Source organism: Quercus suber, unplaced genomic scaffold (genome assembly GCF_002906115.3).
Source record: "Quercus suber isolate HL8 unplaced genomic scaffold, Cork oak 2.0 scaffold_99, whole genome shotgun sequence".
Lineage (NCBI taxonomy): Eukaryota > Viridiplantae > Streptophyta > Magnoliopsida > Fagales > Fagaceae > Quercus > Quercus suber.
The window spans coordinates 518,046-534,432 of record NW_027069564.1 but is presented as its reverse complement, the minus strand read 5'-3'; the positions used below and the strand labels follow the sequence as shown (position 1 = coordinate 534,432).

The following is a 16,387-nucleotide window of genomic DNA, read 5'->3' as shown; positions in this document are numbered from 1 at the left end:
TTGCAACTCAAATTCTACATGTCACGTCGAACAGACTTAGAATACACATACAAAGGTCAAATTACAATGATGCATGTGTTTTATTTTTTTCTTGGGAAGATGATGCATGTGTTATTAAGAGAGCCTAATCAATTAAATTTAATGTCCAACCTTAAATTTACATGTCACTAAATTAAACTTAATTGATATTCATCTTAAATTATAAAAAAAAAAAATTAAGATAATTATCATCACATGCAAATCTTGTTAGAACTATTTAAACATATTTACAATTGAAATAATTAAATAGATGGCTAAATCATATCGAACTCCTTAAACAGCCCTATAAATATAGGTACACTCCTTTGACATCAAAGCACCAAACTTTTGAAGAGCTTCGATTAATACACAAAAGCCTAATTTTTTTTTTTTCATGCGTTTCTCTCTAACTTATATCCTTGAAACTTTCAAATCTTGATAATAATAATAATAATAATAATAATAATAATAATAATAAAACAACTTTCAAATCAAAACTAGATTTGAAGAGAAAAATAAGAGAATCTTCCTTTGCTGAAGGTTTTATATGAAAAGAAAATCTGTTCTACTCTTAAGGATTCAATGATAAGAGTTGCCCATACTATTTTTTTACTCAAATTTATTGTGTGCAATATTCTTAATGGTTAAAAATTTGAGAGATAGCCACTTCTTCGCCATTCCTATTTTTATACTCACTATGCCAAATTTAATGATTTTTATTTATGTACTTTGATAATTTTAAGGTTAAATTATTAATTTGTTTCTTTAAATATTGTGTCAAGATCACCATCAACTATTAATTATATGAATTAGTCTCCCTAAATTTTGAAGCCAAGTAAATTTTGCCCTTAAATTTCCCCCTTTTGTTTAAATTTAATGAAATAAATTATTGTGAAAAATGAGACGTGTTATATGGTTATTATGAAAAGTATAAAATTTCAAAATCAAATAAATTTAAATAGTTAATTTTGTTAAAATTTAAACATAAAGGAGAACCAAAAGTGAAATTGATGATGAGGTTCTAAATTAGCACACTTAATAGTTAATAGTATGGTCACCAAATTGAACTTTACTTAATAATTAGAGGACTCAAAATTACTTTTAATTTTAACAATTTAATGAGAATATTTTGGCAAATTATAATCACCTTAAGACTAGAATAGAAGGACATTCAGCAAAAAAAGAAAAAGAAAAAGAAAAGAAAAGACTAGAACAAAACAAAAATAAGCATTCAATTCACGCGGCTTTGCTGAGTTTTGAAATATCAATTAGCTTTAGATTTGCCAAGTTCTTTTTACCAATCACATGACTATTAAAAACAATTTGTGAAACACACTTGACGTTTAAAGAACCGCCTGTTATGCAAATCCTCTGAGATTCAACTGCTAAAACATCAGAAGTCCCTACCACCTCATTATGTTGCTCTGTTTCCTTTCTATTGTCATGAGTAACAGTTGCACAATCTAGATTTTCTAGAGGGGTTTGTTTTTCGAATTCCTCAACTTTTTCAGGCCAAAAAACTCCTTGTTTCATTTCAGAATTGGGCATTTATGGCATGTTTGGATGTTTAAAAAAGGAGGGGGAGTAGAGTAGAGGGAGGGAGAGTAATGCAATTACCTTGTTTGGAAGTTTTTTAAAGAATGAGGGGGAGGGGTTTGGAGGAGTTTGGAGGGGTTTGGACTCCCTCTANACATATTTACAATTGAAATAATTAAACAGATGGCTAAATCATATCAAACTCCTTAAACAGCACTATAAATATAGGTACACTCCTTTGAACATCAAAGCACCAATCTTTTGAAGAGCTTTGATTAATACACAAAAGCCTAAATTTTTTTTCATGCGTTTCTCTCTAACTTATATCCTTGAAACTTTCAAATCTTGATAATAATAATAATAATTGTGGAGGGTAGAAACTCAAACTTATATATTGAGCCCAAAGTCCTATTTGGGGATTACTGTGTGTCCAAAGAGAAGGAACCGGTTGAGATGGAGTCCATCTGGAAGAAAGATACCTAGAAACGAAGGAGGAGTACAATCCGAAAAGGTCACCAGCGGTTCGAAAAGGTCTTACTCCTTGGATACGAATAGTCTTGATTAATCAAACGTGTGAAAAGTCCGAATGATCTTCCTAGCAACCCCAATGATAAAGATAAGCTCTGAGTATGTCTGGAGATAATAAGAACGAAGAAATATCTAAAGGAAAAGCTGCTACCACCGTATTAAATGCATTGCAGCAACTTTTCTGGCTGCGTTTATGTGGAGAAAACTCCTGAACAGTGTAACCTCAGCTACTGCCACTCACAAAAAGTTAAAGAAGATACATGACATGGCATACATTCAAGTAGGTACCCAGATGAAGAACAAGTGAACGATGGGGATGATGGGGAAGGATGCTATATAAAGAAGAAGGGCTCTTGATAAAAGGGGGAGAGGAAAATATACGATAGGAAAGGGAGAGAGGCTTTACTGTAGCTCTAAGAACTGAAATCACTACTCAATTTAACATGAACCTCTTCGGACTTCAATTCATTTCGGCTTTACGTGTATCTTTCTGCTGGTTTATACTTGGAGGTTGTAACCAATCATTGTTAATTCCATAATCAACCTAGCTCTATCATCCACGCTTTACAAATTTATTGTTTTGGGCTTGGGTCACAAATCCTAACCCCACAATAATAATAATAATAATAATAATAATAAAACAACTTTCAAATCAAAACTAGTTTTGAAGAGAAGAATAAGAGAATCTTCCTTTGCTAAAGGTTTTATATGAAAAGAAAATCTGTTCTACTCTTAAGGATTCAATGATAAAGAATTGCCCATACTATTTTTTTACTCAAATTTATTGTGTGCAATATTCTTAGTGGTTAAAAATTTGAGAGATAGCCACTTCTTCGCCTTAAGACAAATTATAATCACCTTAAGACTAGAACAGAAAAGACAAGAAAAGAAAAGACTAGAACAGAACAAAAATAAGCATTCAATTCAGGCGGCTTTGCTGAGTTTTGAAATATCAATTAGCTTTAGATTTTCCAAGTACTTTTTACCAATCACATGACTATTAAAAACAATCTGTGAACCACACTTGATGTTTAAAGAACTGCCTGTTATGCAAATCCACTGAGATTCAACTGCTAAAACATCAGAAGTCCCTACCACCTCATTATGTTGCTCTGTTTCCTTTCTTCTATTGTCATGAGTAACAGTTTCACAGTCTAGTTTTTCTATAGGGTTTTTTTTTTTTTTCAAATTCCTCAACTTTTTCAGGCCAAAAAACTACTTGTTTCATTTCAGAATTGGGCATTTACACTTTCTATTCTGTGGTTCTGACTTTGCTGAGTCTCTACAACTCGTTGTTTCCTTACAAATTCTTTTTATGTCTCTTTTCATTTCAGAATTGGGCATTTCCACCTTTTTTTTTTTTTTTTTTTTTTTTAAAGCTCAAGGAGAGAGCATAGAAGCTACAATGATAAAGATGTTCGCACATGACTTTCTCTCTTTGTGGAAAATACAGAACGTGTGATACACCCTTGGTGGAAAATTTCATGGAGGAAATTTCGAGGAAGAGGGATCTCTACTTTTATTGACTGTACTGTTTGTTGATAAAAAGATTCCACACGGCAATCGCATTTTTTTCCAAGCTCTCGTGGGTCCCACAAGCAGCAAGAGACTGGAGATTCAAGACCGCTCCCTCCATGCGACAATTGTATAAAATCTAAATGAACTATTTGCAATCGGAATAATCAATTATTTTGCTTAGTAAAATTGTATTGAACTAAAACGATCGCCAGTTATCCACTAAACATGCCATCCTCTGTTTCCATTTCCCTTGTGATATTAGTTTGGATTACTACTATCATAATCTTAAGCCGTGTGGGTAGCGCGAATACTTCTACCATTGCAAAACTTCAATCACCGCCACTAGCCCAAGAAGCAAAGGCTCTGAACCAGACTCTGTGGTGGTGGTGGAATGAAGAAACAACCTCAAATCTTTGCAAGTGGGACGGTATCGTTTGCAATGATGGTGGAAGCGTGATAGAGATCAACTTAAACTATACAGAACCGCATAATAGAGTCCAGTTAAGCAATTTCAGCTTCTCTTCATTCCCAAATTTGGTCCGATTCAAACTAGCAGGAATGGGGCTATACAGGAGCATCCCACCAGAAATTGGTAGTGTTTCTAAACTCACTCATCTTAACTTATCTGGGAATTATCTTTTAGGTGAACTACCTCTCTCACTCGCAAAACTCACTCTGTTAGAGAAGCTTGATATTTCTTTCAATCAAATGAGCGGTCCAATTCCCTTACAATTGGGAAACCTGAGTAGCCTTGTTGAATTATACCTGGGTGGAAATTACTTCAGTGGTACAATCCCTTCAACTCTTGGTCTTTTGACTTGTCTCACTCATTTTGATTTACATTCAAATCAAATCAATGGTACTATCCCTTCTGAAATTTATAATCTGAAAAATTTGATAGTTCTGCATTTGGGTACAAACAATCTTTTTGGTCCTATTTCTTCAAAAATTGGAAACCTGAAAAATGTGGTTTCTCTAAACCTTTCACATAACTTGCTCATTGGTCCACTTCCTCGTACTTTGGGTTGTTTGACAAACTTGACCCTTCTCTCTCTTGCTTCCAACCAAATCAATGGCTCCATTCCCCTAGAAATAGGAAACATGAGAAAGCTGAGGGACTTGGATCTCCATAATAATAGCCTTGCTGGCCTAATCCCGTCAACTATAGGGAGCTTGACCGAAGTGGTGTTTCTGGATTTTAGTGTTAATAACTTGCTCATTGGCCCACTTCCTCGTACTTTGGGTTGTTTGACAAACTTGACCCTTCTCTCTCTTGCTTCCAACCAAATCAATGGCTCCATTCCCCTAGAAATAGGAAACATGAGAAAGCTGAGGCACTTGGATCTCCATAATAATAACCTTGCTGGCCTAATCCCTTCAACTATAGGGAGCTTGACCGAATTGGTGTTTCTGAATTTTAGTGTTAATAATTTAGTTGGTTCAATTCCTCCATACCTGGGTCATTCAACCAATTTAAGATATCTGGACATTCATTCAAATAAAATAAATGGTTCCATAAATTCAACGATTGCAGATTTGCTATTTTTAGAAAAGTTGGATCTATCAAGTAACAATATATCTGGAATCATTCCGCAGGAGCTTAGTCAGTTAGCCCAATTGCGATATCTTAATCTTTCCTTGAACAAACTTTCAGGCAATTGTTTTTCCTCAAACGCAATTTCTGTTCTGGATCTGTCCCACAACAATCTGAGCGAATTATTCCCATTTTATGAGTGCTATTCTTTGAGGGAATTGTTTTTGAGCCATAACCAATTTTATGGAAGCATTCCGCCTAATCTTTCTTACTCATATAAATTAACTACCATCGACCTCAGTCACAACTTGTTTAGTGGAAAAATACCCCCTACCCTTGGGGACCTCCGTTTCTTAGAGCACTTGGATCTCAGCTTTAATAATCTCACTGGTAACATTCCCAGAACTTTTGGTTCACTATACGAAATGAATTTGTCTTACAACTCTTTGGAAGGTCCAATCCCAGATAGTTTTGGGATATATAATACACTTGAGGCGGTTCTAGGCAACACGAATTTATGCTCTGATCACATCTCAGGATTACGTAATTGCTCCGCAAGGATTAAGAAATTCTCAAGTAGGACTAATACAATTATTCTTTTCACAGTTATCCTTGGATTCTTATTGATTGGAATTATTGGAATTAGAATTGCTTTCCTCACTCGTCGAAAGGAAATTAGGAACAAACAACATGAGTCTAATGCAATGAGGACTGGAGATTTATTCTCAATATGGAATTATGATGGAAATATTGCATTTGAAGACATCATTATAGCAACAGAGGACTTCGACATCAAATATTGTATTGGAACCGGTGGTTATGGTAGCGTTTACAAAGCTAACTTACCTAGTGGAAAAGTTGTTGCCCTTAAAAAACTTCATCGTTTAGAGGCCGATGAGCCATCTTTTGACAAGAGTTTCAAAAATGAAGCCAAAGTCTTGTCTGAAATTCGTCACCGTAACATTGTAAAGCTTTATGGGTTCTGTCTACACAAAAGATGCATGTTTTTGATTTATGAATACATTGAAAGAGGAAGCTTATTTTATGTCCTAAGCAATGACATTGAAGCCAAGGAGTTGAATTGGAAGAAACGTGTGAACATCATTAAAGGCATAGCAAATGCTTTATCATACTTGCATCATGATTGCATTCCAACAATTGTCCATCGAGACCTAACTACCAACAACATTTTACTAAACTTGGAATTTGAGGCAATTGTTGCAGATTTTGGTATAGCTAGACCCTTAAATCCTAATTCCTCCAATTTAACCACACTTGCTGGCACCTATGGATATATTGCCCCAGGTAATTTTTTTATTTTTATTTTACATACACAAACACACACACACACACTGTCAAAAAAACATGATATTAATTATTGATCATATGCTCACATATTTACTAGAAAGATCAAATTGCCAATATGTTCCCAAGTTGCTGGCTAACTGTCATACAATAGTAGAATATTGCTAACAAGTTACATCTTCCGAGTAGTATTGTTTTGCTCACACTTTATTTTTTTGTGTTTTAGAACTTGCTTACACCATGGTTGTGAATGAAAAATGTGATGTCTACAGCTTCAGTGTAGTGGTGCTAGAAACAATAATGGGAAGGCATCCAGGAGAGCTTATTTCCTCATTGGCATCATCATCCACTCAACATATCATGCTGAAAGATGTCTTAGACCCTCGCCTCTCACCTCATATCAACCAAACAATTGCTCAAAGTGTGGTTCTAGTTGTAACGATAGCATTGGCAGGCCTACGTTCCAATCCCAAATCCCGCCCCACAATGAAACAAGTATCACAGGAGATTTCTGTTCAAAGGTCACAATTGCCCAAGCCCCTTGCTGAAATTTCAATGCGGCAGTTGATGAATCAAGAAATTTATGTTATAGAGAAATAATTCTAAAAAGAAAGAAAGAAAAAAAAAAGAGAGAGAGACAAGAGTTGGGATAAGTTTATAGATGCAATCCCAACAAGATAAGTAATCTATTTTCCTTTTTCTTTTTTTCTTTTTTTTTGGTGAAGTAATCTATTTTCCTTTGTATTTTGTTGTAGCTATCTTAATATATTATCAAAATGAATCATGTCATCAATAGTAATTACATAATTGCAATAGCATTTTGTGGACATGAATGAATAATATACCATGAATTCCATTATTTATTATCATTAAAGCTTTTCTTTGAAAATTATTTTTTTTTTTTTTTTTTTTTTTTTTTTTTTTTTTTTTTTTTTTGTATTATAACAATAATATCCACTCAAAAAACAATAATATCCACTCTAGGTCCGATATCAGTGGCTCAATAATAATAACGAGACTAAAAATCGAGATAATAATTTCTTGATCAACCGGATCATTAATAGTTATAATTGGCATAGAGTCAAATAGTAATCTTATAAATAACTACACACGTAAGTTTGCAACTATTTCATATGTTAGTTTGATAAATACGCCATTTGTAATTTGGCAATTACATCATGTGGGGAGTAGTTTTAGCCGAACCCATTACCCTTTTTTTTTCTTTTTTTCTTTTTGAGAAGAACCTAACTCATTATCTTGATGAGTGGTAAATGGGTAGGAAAAAACTACCTCCCTACTTATGTTACATATGTGACAAAAAATGTCACTTTTCAATTTCAGGCATCTACAACATGGTCGATGAGTGAAGGAAAGATATTTGCGGATTCCCCACCAATTTAACTTTCTTTACTCATTTTAGAAAGAAAAATTAAAAATTCTAGAAAACACTTGTATTCTTTCTTGTAATGGATGGACAAAATTGTGCTGCCCAACTAAAACCCATATATTTTCCTTGTTTGGTAACTAAATTACTGTGAAGCTTGTGTACCCCCATGGCCCATGCCACTAGCTCAATTGGCATTTACAACATGATGCTTAATTCAAGACAAAATTTGTGCACTTTTGTGTGTGTGTGTATATATATATATATATATGACGTTATTTTGCATTATGTTGGTTACAGGCTTAAGTTTTTTAGGTTGGGTGGTGTATCTATTCTATATGTTATATTAATTATTCAAGAAATCTCCTCAAGATGTTTTTCTAACCAACAAGTGTTATCAGATCTAATAATTAAACGGCTAGTGTTCATTAGTGAGTTCCATCAAGTGCAACAAAGAAGACCCACATGCCTCCACCCATGGTTGAGAAAATTTTCTATTAGTGGTGAGTCAATGTGACTGTGTATCAGTAACTCTCATAGTTGTGCAAAGAAAACTCCCATTTTCGCCCCAAGCATGGTCGAGTAAATGGCACACTATTGGTATTGCTAATGCATCACACTTGGAATTCTAAGAAAAAAGTTTAAGTTCAAAGGCGAAACTAACTAAAGTTCCACAGGTGACTTGGTAGCTAGAAGACTCACACATGAAGAGGAAGATTTGTTATAATGTTCATGTGTGAATGGTGTGGTTGATTAGGTAACGAAGTCACACAATAGGTACTAATGAGGAGATTAGGTAGTTAATATAACTAGTGTTTAACCCGCGCAATGCGCGGGGTTGTTTTACATATTAATGAACTTTGCATCTATAATAAACTTAGTTATCATACGTCTACTACATATATTCAAATCACTTTTTGTGTGTACTTCCCTGCTATGAGAGACAATATATATATAAATATATATATATATATATATATATATATGACTTTAAGCAATTAAAAAAAAAAAAAAAAAAAAAAAAAAAAAAAAAAAAAAAAAAAAAAAAAAAAAAAAAAAAAAAAAAAGAGAGACAAGAGTTGGGATAAGTTTATAGATGCAATCCCAACAAGATAAGTAATCTATTTTCCTTTTTTTCTTTTTTTTTTTCTTTTTTTTTTCTTTTTTGGTGAAGTAATCTATTTTCCTTTGTATTTTGTTGTAGCTATCTTAATATATTATCAAAATGAATCATGTCATCAATAGTAATTACATAATTGCAATAGCATTTTGTGGACATGAATGAATAATATACCATGAATTCCATTATTTATTATCATTAAAGCTTTTCTTTGAAAATTCGGATATTTAGGATTTAAAAATCAACTTTCAAGCTTGTTTCTAGCTAATCCATTCAAACAACTAGTGCGATTTTAAAAACTATGTTTCTTTTTTTTCTTTTTTCTTTTTTGTATTATAACAATAGTATCCACTCAAAAAACAATAATATCCACTCTAGCTCCGATATCAGTGGCTCAATAATAATAACGAGACTAAAAATCGAGATAGTAATTTCTTGATCAACCGGATCATTAATAGTTATAATTGGCATAGAGTCAAATAGTAATCTTATAAATAACTACACACGTAAGTTCGCAACTATTTCATATGTTAGTTTGATAAATACGCCACTTGTAATTTGGCAATTACATCATGTGGGGAGTAGTTTTAGCCTAACCCATTATCTTCTTCTTTTTTTTTTTTTTTTTTTTTTTGAGAAGAACCTAACTCATTATCTTGATGAGTGGTAAATGGGTAGGAAAAAACTACCTCCCTACTTATGTTACATATGTGACAATAAATGTCACTTTTCAATTTCAGGCATCTACAACATGGTCGATGAGTGAAGGAAAGATATTTGCGGATTCCCCACCAATTTAACTTTCTTTACTCATTTTAAAAAGAAAAATTAAAAATTCTAGAAAACACTTGTATTCTTTCTTGTAATGGATGGACAAAATTGTGCTGCCCAACTAAAACCCACATATTTTCCTTGTGTGGTAACTAAATTACTGTGAAGCTTGTGTACCCCCATGGCCCATGCCACTAGCTCAATTGGCATTTACAACATGATGCTTAATTCAAGACAAAATTTGTGCACTTTTGTGTGTGTGTGTATATATATACATATATGACGTTATTGTGCATTATGTTGGTTACAGGCTTAAGTTTTTTAGGTTGGGTGGTGTACCTATTCTATGTGTTATATTAATTATTCAAGAGATCTCCCCAAGATGTTTTTCTAACCAACAAGTGTTATCAGATCCAATAATTAAACGGCAAGTGTTCATTAGTGAGTTCCACCGAGTGCAACAAAGAAGACTCACATGCCTCCACCCATGGTTGAGAAAAATTTCTATTAGTGGTGAGTCAATGTGATTGTGTATCGGTAACTCTCATAGTTGTGCAAAGAAAACTCCCATTTTCGCCCCAAGCATGGTCGAGTAAATGGCACACTATTGGTTGCTAGAGCATCCGCATTTGGATGGCTATATGCCAAATGCAAAGCACATTTGGCATACAAGCCCAAAAAAAGGCTAGCAACTGGAAGGCCATATGCTAAAATGCTAAAAAAAATTTGAGATATAGCTACAGTACCATCTCAAATGTAAGATGATACTGTAGCTGAATTGTAAAAAAAAAAAAAAAAAAAATTTAATACTCTCATTTCTCTCTCCTCTCTCCTTTTAACCCGGCCATTTCTCTCTCCTCCCTCATTTTTTCTCTTTCTTTTCTCTCTCTTCCTTCTTTCTTTCTCATCTGCTCTCTTTAGACCCAACACCCTGTGGTGGAGATCGGCGGGGTGGAGATCGGTGGGTGGCGAGATTGGCACGATGGAGATTGGTGGGTGGCGAGGGCGTTGTGATCCGGTGTGGGTGTTAATTGTTTTTTTTTTTTTTTTTCCTGGGTTTGCTAGTATATGTGATTGGCGTTGTGGTGGCTGTGGCATGGTGGAGATCGGTGGGTGGAGAGATCGGTGGGGCTGTGGCGTTGTGATCCGGTGTGGGTTTGCTGGTATATGTTTTTTTTTTTTTTTTTTTTTTTTTTTGGGTTTGCTGGTATCTGTGTTGTGGTGGCTATGGCGTGGCGGAGATCGGTGGAGCTGTGGTGGCTGTGGCGTTGTGATCCGGTGTGGGTTTGCTGGTATATGTTTTTTTTTTTTGGGTTTGCTGGTATCGGCGTTGTGGTGGCTGTGGCGTGGCGGAGATCGGTGGATGGTTTTTCTGGGTTTTTGGGTTTGAGAAATTTCTGGGTTTGTGGCGTGGAACGGTTTGTGGGTTTCTGGTATATAAATTTCTGGGTTTGTTGGTTAATGTTTTTTTTTTTTTTTTTTTTTTTCTTTTCTTTTCTGTTTCGCCGATCTGGGTTGTTGATATGGATGATGGAGGAGTTGTGAGGAGGAGTTGGGTTGATATGGATGATGGATTTGGAGAAGGAGGCTGGAAGAAAGTGAAAAGGAAAGGAATGGAGGATGACGCCCGTGGGGGAGAAAATTGAGAAAAAACAAGAAAACAAAAAATATATTTTATTACGTAAATATATTATTTTAATGAGTAGAATAGGAAAATATAATTTTGAGATGTTGAGTATATTGTAAATGGTATGGTATAATTGATAAAGTAGATTTTTAAGATGGTAAAATAAGATAAGATATAAAATCTGGCTGCGGATGCTCTAATGCATCACACTTGGAATTCTAAGAAAAAAGTTTAAGTTCAAAGGCGAAACTAACTAAAGTTCCACAGGTTACTTGGTAGCTAGAAGACTCACACATGAAGAGAAAGATTTGTTATAATGTTCATGTGTAAATGGTGTGGTTGATTAGGTAACGAAGTCACACAATAGATACTAATGAGAAGATTATGTAGTTAATATAATATTATTAGACCTAAACTCACGAGCTTAACTCTTTTAAGTTAAGTGATAACTCTATATATAATATTAACTAACTCCAGTACATCTTTAGCAAACAATAACTTTATTTAGGGTGGAAGTTCCAAGTCTTAAAATAATTCCTTCTTTTTGGGTTGGTGAGGAAGTTCCAAGTCTTAAAATAATTCCTTTTTTTGGGTCTTGGGCTCTTGGCATTTTCAGGTGTTGGATCTTCGGCTACCTCACAAGCAATCAAGGGAAGCCTTGATTTTTGAGTGGTGGGCCGAACTCCCCAAATGAACCCAGGCTTAGCAAAATCCATTTATTAAGTTTAGATCATTTTGTGACAAGCCTAACAACTCATTTTTAAACAATAAAAACTTGAAAGCATCGACAAATTGTTTTATCGCATAAATTTTGACCCAAAGTGTTGGTGAGAGGTGCAATTAAAAAATCTAAGAGGATCATCAATTTTTGACAATATCAATTGGAAAGGTGCTAGAAGAGACTAAAAAATTCGCTTAAGCAACATGTTTTATATATACTCTTTTTATTTTTTATTTTATTTTATTTTATGTAAATGCTCTTTTTATTAGCCATGGTTAAACTTTGGTAAAAAGTTAGTAAAAAGAATCTTTTAAAAAGTTAGAATATTCTGTTACTAATATTAACAGAAGTGGTGAGTTTTTTTTTTTCAAATTTAAAGGGAGAAGAGTGTTTTCTCTTATCAAGTTTTGGATTGAGTGTCATTTTCCTAAACCTCAAGGAAGGGAAATATAATTTGCTCTAAAAATAATGGTTATAAGAGCATCCTCATTGGGTAATGCAAGATGCATTGTACTTTAGTAATAAAACACAAAACATCACACAAACTTCCAACTACAAATCAACAACTTCCCACTACTTTCAGCTTCCTACTCCTACAAAAATACAACTAATTTCTCTTCCACCAATTTAAGATTGAGAAAACTACTTCTACCACATTTAATTTTCCTCTGTACACAGTCTCGCAGCAGTTTTGCTTCTTTGAGAATTTACAAGAAGTTATGTATGTTTTCGTCAATGCATTCTGTGTTTTTGAATGTACAACTTATAAGATTAGTAGTAAAACCCAATTATCTTCCTATTTACAATCTTCAATACCTTCTGCTGAGAAAACTGCTTCTACCACAATTAAAAACCTATTTATACACCTAGGTTGACTCTCTCAAAAAGGTGTGCAATATTTACCGCCAAATACACCCGTTAAAAAATATTTAAAAAATTGGTGAAATAACCCAATTTTATGACCGTAGATGCTGTCTATTTTTTTTTTTATGGCTAATCTTGTACTTTTTTTGTTAACTTTTTTTATATATAAAAAAAAAAAATGGACTGGGATTCTAATTAAGAACATAGGCTATAATTAAGAAATCTAAAATAATGTATTGTTAAAAATACAATTTATAATTGATGTTGCTTCATATTAGACTTTTCAAACGATCATCATGATTTTAAAAAGTAAAAATTAAACAAAGAATTTTGCATAAGAATTGGGTACGTATTTTTGAAGTATTGCGTTAGTTTATTGTTTGAACTTTAAATTTGTCTTTTTTCTTTTATTAATTTAATGTATTTCCTTTGCCCAAATAAAATAAAAATAAATAAATAAGAAGATAGTAAAATCACTACAAGAAATTTGGCTATTTTCGATGGTTGAAACCATTGAAAAAAGTACTAAAAACTGTCGAGAATACTATTTTTAAAGGTTGAAATGACCATCAAGAACCACTAGAATACTAAAGTGCGAGAGAAGGTATAAAAGAAACTACAACAACAAAACAGACACAAGAGCAATAGGTTAAAGACGAAGGTTGTCCATTGAAAACATACATCCATCTCTATGGCCGGTCCCAACCTCTTGCCCCGTCCTTTGATCCTACATGGTACACCTAGAGTAGTAAAAAGTAAGGCAATAACCACGTTTAGCTAATTGGCCCACATAAAACAAGTTATAGGATAGGTAAAGCACTTGGAAAACCCAAGGAACCAAAAGGTTAGGGGTCGAAATAAAACCTATACTATTACCATGTATAGTGGAACCATTAGCTATATGAATACTAAGATGTGGTGTAGGTTCGATTTTAAAAAATAAGGATGGGGGAGGTTTCATGTGACTGCAACTATCCCATTCAATCTTGCAAAGGACGGAGGTAGCATCTCTTCTTTAGGAACTCCCTTGACAGAAATAGTAAGTGTACTAAGACAGTAACAAAAAATTTCTTACGGTGTGTGAGGGCGTGTAATAGCTCTAATGGCACCAAATCTTCTTCCAAGATAGGTGACAAGATCAAAGTAGTAATGATGGTGGCAGTAGAAGGCAGAGACTTCGGTGTGGTTGACAGTGGCAACGACGACAGAGGTAGGAAGACACCAAGGAAGACAAGATTGCAAAGAGTACACCAAAAGGTCAAAGCAATGACTCTAATACCATGTTAAAAATACTGAATAATTATAGTATTTCTCTAGTAATAACACATATAAAGTGTGGTTGATAGCAACAATGGCTACAATGACGGAAGGCTAGAGCAGTGAATCTGATACCATGTTAGAAATACTGAATAATTGTATTGTATTTCTCTAGTAATAACATATAAAATCACTATATGTCTCCAAAGAAAAAAAAAAAGGCCTCATTGCGTGTGCAAAGCGCATGTAATGAGGCTAGTATATATATAAAAGCCAAACTAAATAAAAATTAAGAGCAAAAGAAAAAAAAAAAAAAAAAGACCGAATATTAGAATGTGATTTAAAATTTAAAAAATAAAAACACAGAAGGGTAAAATGGGCAATGACTAAAATGAAATCCTAATTGAAATTGAGGAAGGATTTGTTACTTACCATTAGATGATCACAATATATGGGAAAGGCAGTGGGAGCTATTTTTATTTGGGAATTCTAGCATTTTACCCTTATTTTTCAAAAAATTTAGCAATATGCCAATGTTTCGAAACTATATAAGGATATGCCCCTGTTTCGATGCTCGATTGCCTTAAAATCGAGTTTCAATGAAATACTCGATTCGTAGAAAATCGAGTTATGCCCGATCAAACTTAAAAAAATAATAATAAAATAATAAAATTAAAAAAAATGCGTGGAACTCGAGTTCCATTAAAACGCCGCTATAGGACAATAAAAACATAGCTATAGATTATGCTCAATCAAACTAGGTATGGAACTTGAGTTCCATGCATTTTTTTTTTCTTTAAGTTTGATTGGGCATAACTCAATTTTCTACGAATTGAGTATTTCATTGAAACTCGATTTTAAGGTAATCGAATATCAAAATAGGGGCACATCCCTATATAGTTTTGAAACAAAACATATTGCTATATTTTAAAAAAAAATAATAATAATAATAAGAGTAAAATGCTAGAATCCCCATTTTTATTTTTTGTTTTATTTATTTATTTATTTTTTTTATAGTTTCAGAGTTGGTATTGAAGAAGACTTTTACTATAAAAGAATGTCTCTGCATGCATTTTGTGTTTCGTATTTTATTTTATTTTTATTTTTTTGGTTTTCTCTAAAATAAAGAAGGAATATCAAAATACCATTAGATGATCATGATCAAGAAAGCACCAACGCAGCTACAGGGGTGCTGCACTCGCGTCCGACGCGGGATCTGGTGGGTGACACTGCTGCCTGCACGTCAGAATTTTTTTTTTTGGTTTCCGGATATGCGCTGATTTGCGTTGACTTGGCACTGATTCGGGCTAATTCGAGTCGAATCAGATCATATCAGCCAAAACCACCGAAACAAGCCGATTCAGGCCAAAACTGGCTTTGAATTATGCTGAAATTCAAGTAAAATAAATTTTTCTTTAAAAGAAACGGTGTATGAGTGTGTTATTTTCCTACCCAATTCGAGGTACCCAACTGATAGCTTGTGCTTTTGCTACTGGATTTAGTAGCAGTTCTACTAAGACAACGTGTTGTGCTTCTAAAAGATTGAGGCTATTGACTACATGTTAGATTAGGATTAATAACACCTGAAAATATTTTGATGGTGGTTGCTGGGCATTCACTTTTATAATTTCCATTGAACTGTTCTATCCTCTAAATTTATGAACATCATGTTTTAGTAATTATCTACTATTTTTCTTAAATTTGGTATATGTTTATATAATGTTAAAAAGAATGCTTAGCAATATATAGAAAATATAAATAAAAATATTTTTAATAATTTTTTCAACGACGCACCCTGCCACACTTACACCCTACTTTTTCAAAAATTGTCAAGTCCAGTACCCATGCTCGAATCTGAAGACACCCCTGTGCTTCATAGATCATGATAGATAGGATAGGAGTTGAGAGATTATTTTTTTTTATTTTTTTTTATTTTTTTTGCCTTTCAGTTTCAAAGTCGAACTAGAATCAGTTGGGATTGGAAGAGTTTTAAATATTCCAAAAACAAATTAATTCCACTATAAGAATAGGATTTTTGGGAGTTTTTCTATGCAGTTTTTTTTTTTTTTTTTTTTCGTCTCTCTCTCTCTCTCTCTCTCTCTCTCTCTGTGAAAGAAAAATAAATAAATAATTTATTCAAAATGGCCATGGTGAAATCTTCTGATTTTTGTGAGTCATTTGAAAAACTCAGTGCGTTGAGGAAT

At 33.5% G+C, this 16,387-nt stretch overlaps 1 protein-coding gene across 1 annotated transcript; it reads left to right on the top strand.

Annotated features, from left to right (window-relative positions):
* Positions 1–2,924: 2,924 nt before the first annotated feature.
* On the top strand, positions 2,925–7,223 carry LOC112026251 (MDIS1-interacting receptor like kinase 2-like). The gene is made up of 2 exons (XM_024058935.2): positions 2,925–6,439; positions 6,666–7,223. Exons 1-2 carry the CDS (start codon positions 3,826–3,828, stop codon positions 7,037–7,039), a joined length of 2,988 nt encoding a protein of 995 aa, XP_023914703.2. The 5' UTR covers positions 2,925–3,825; the 3' UTR covers positions 7,040–7,223.
* The last annotated feature ends 9,164 nt before the right edge of the window (positions 7,224–16,387 follow it).

Excerpts from the sequence above, each read along its gene's own strand:
- LOC112026251 (XM_024058935.2), top strand. The coding sequence starts at position 3,826 with ATGCCATCCTCTGTTTCCATTTCCCTTGTGATATTAGTTTGGATTACT. Across the intron at positions 6,440-6,665 it reads CTATGGATATATTGCCCCAG|AACTTGCTTACACCATGGTT; the intron begins GTAATTTTTTTA and ends TTTGTGTTTTAG.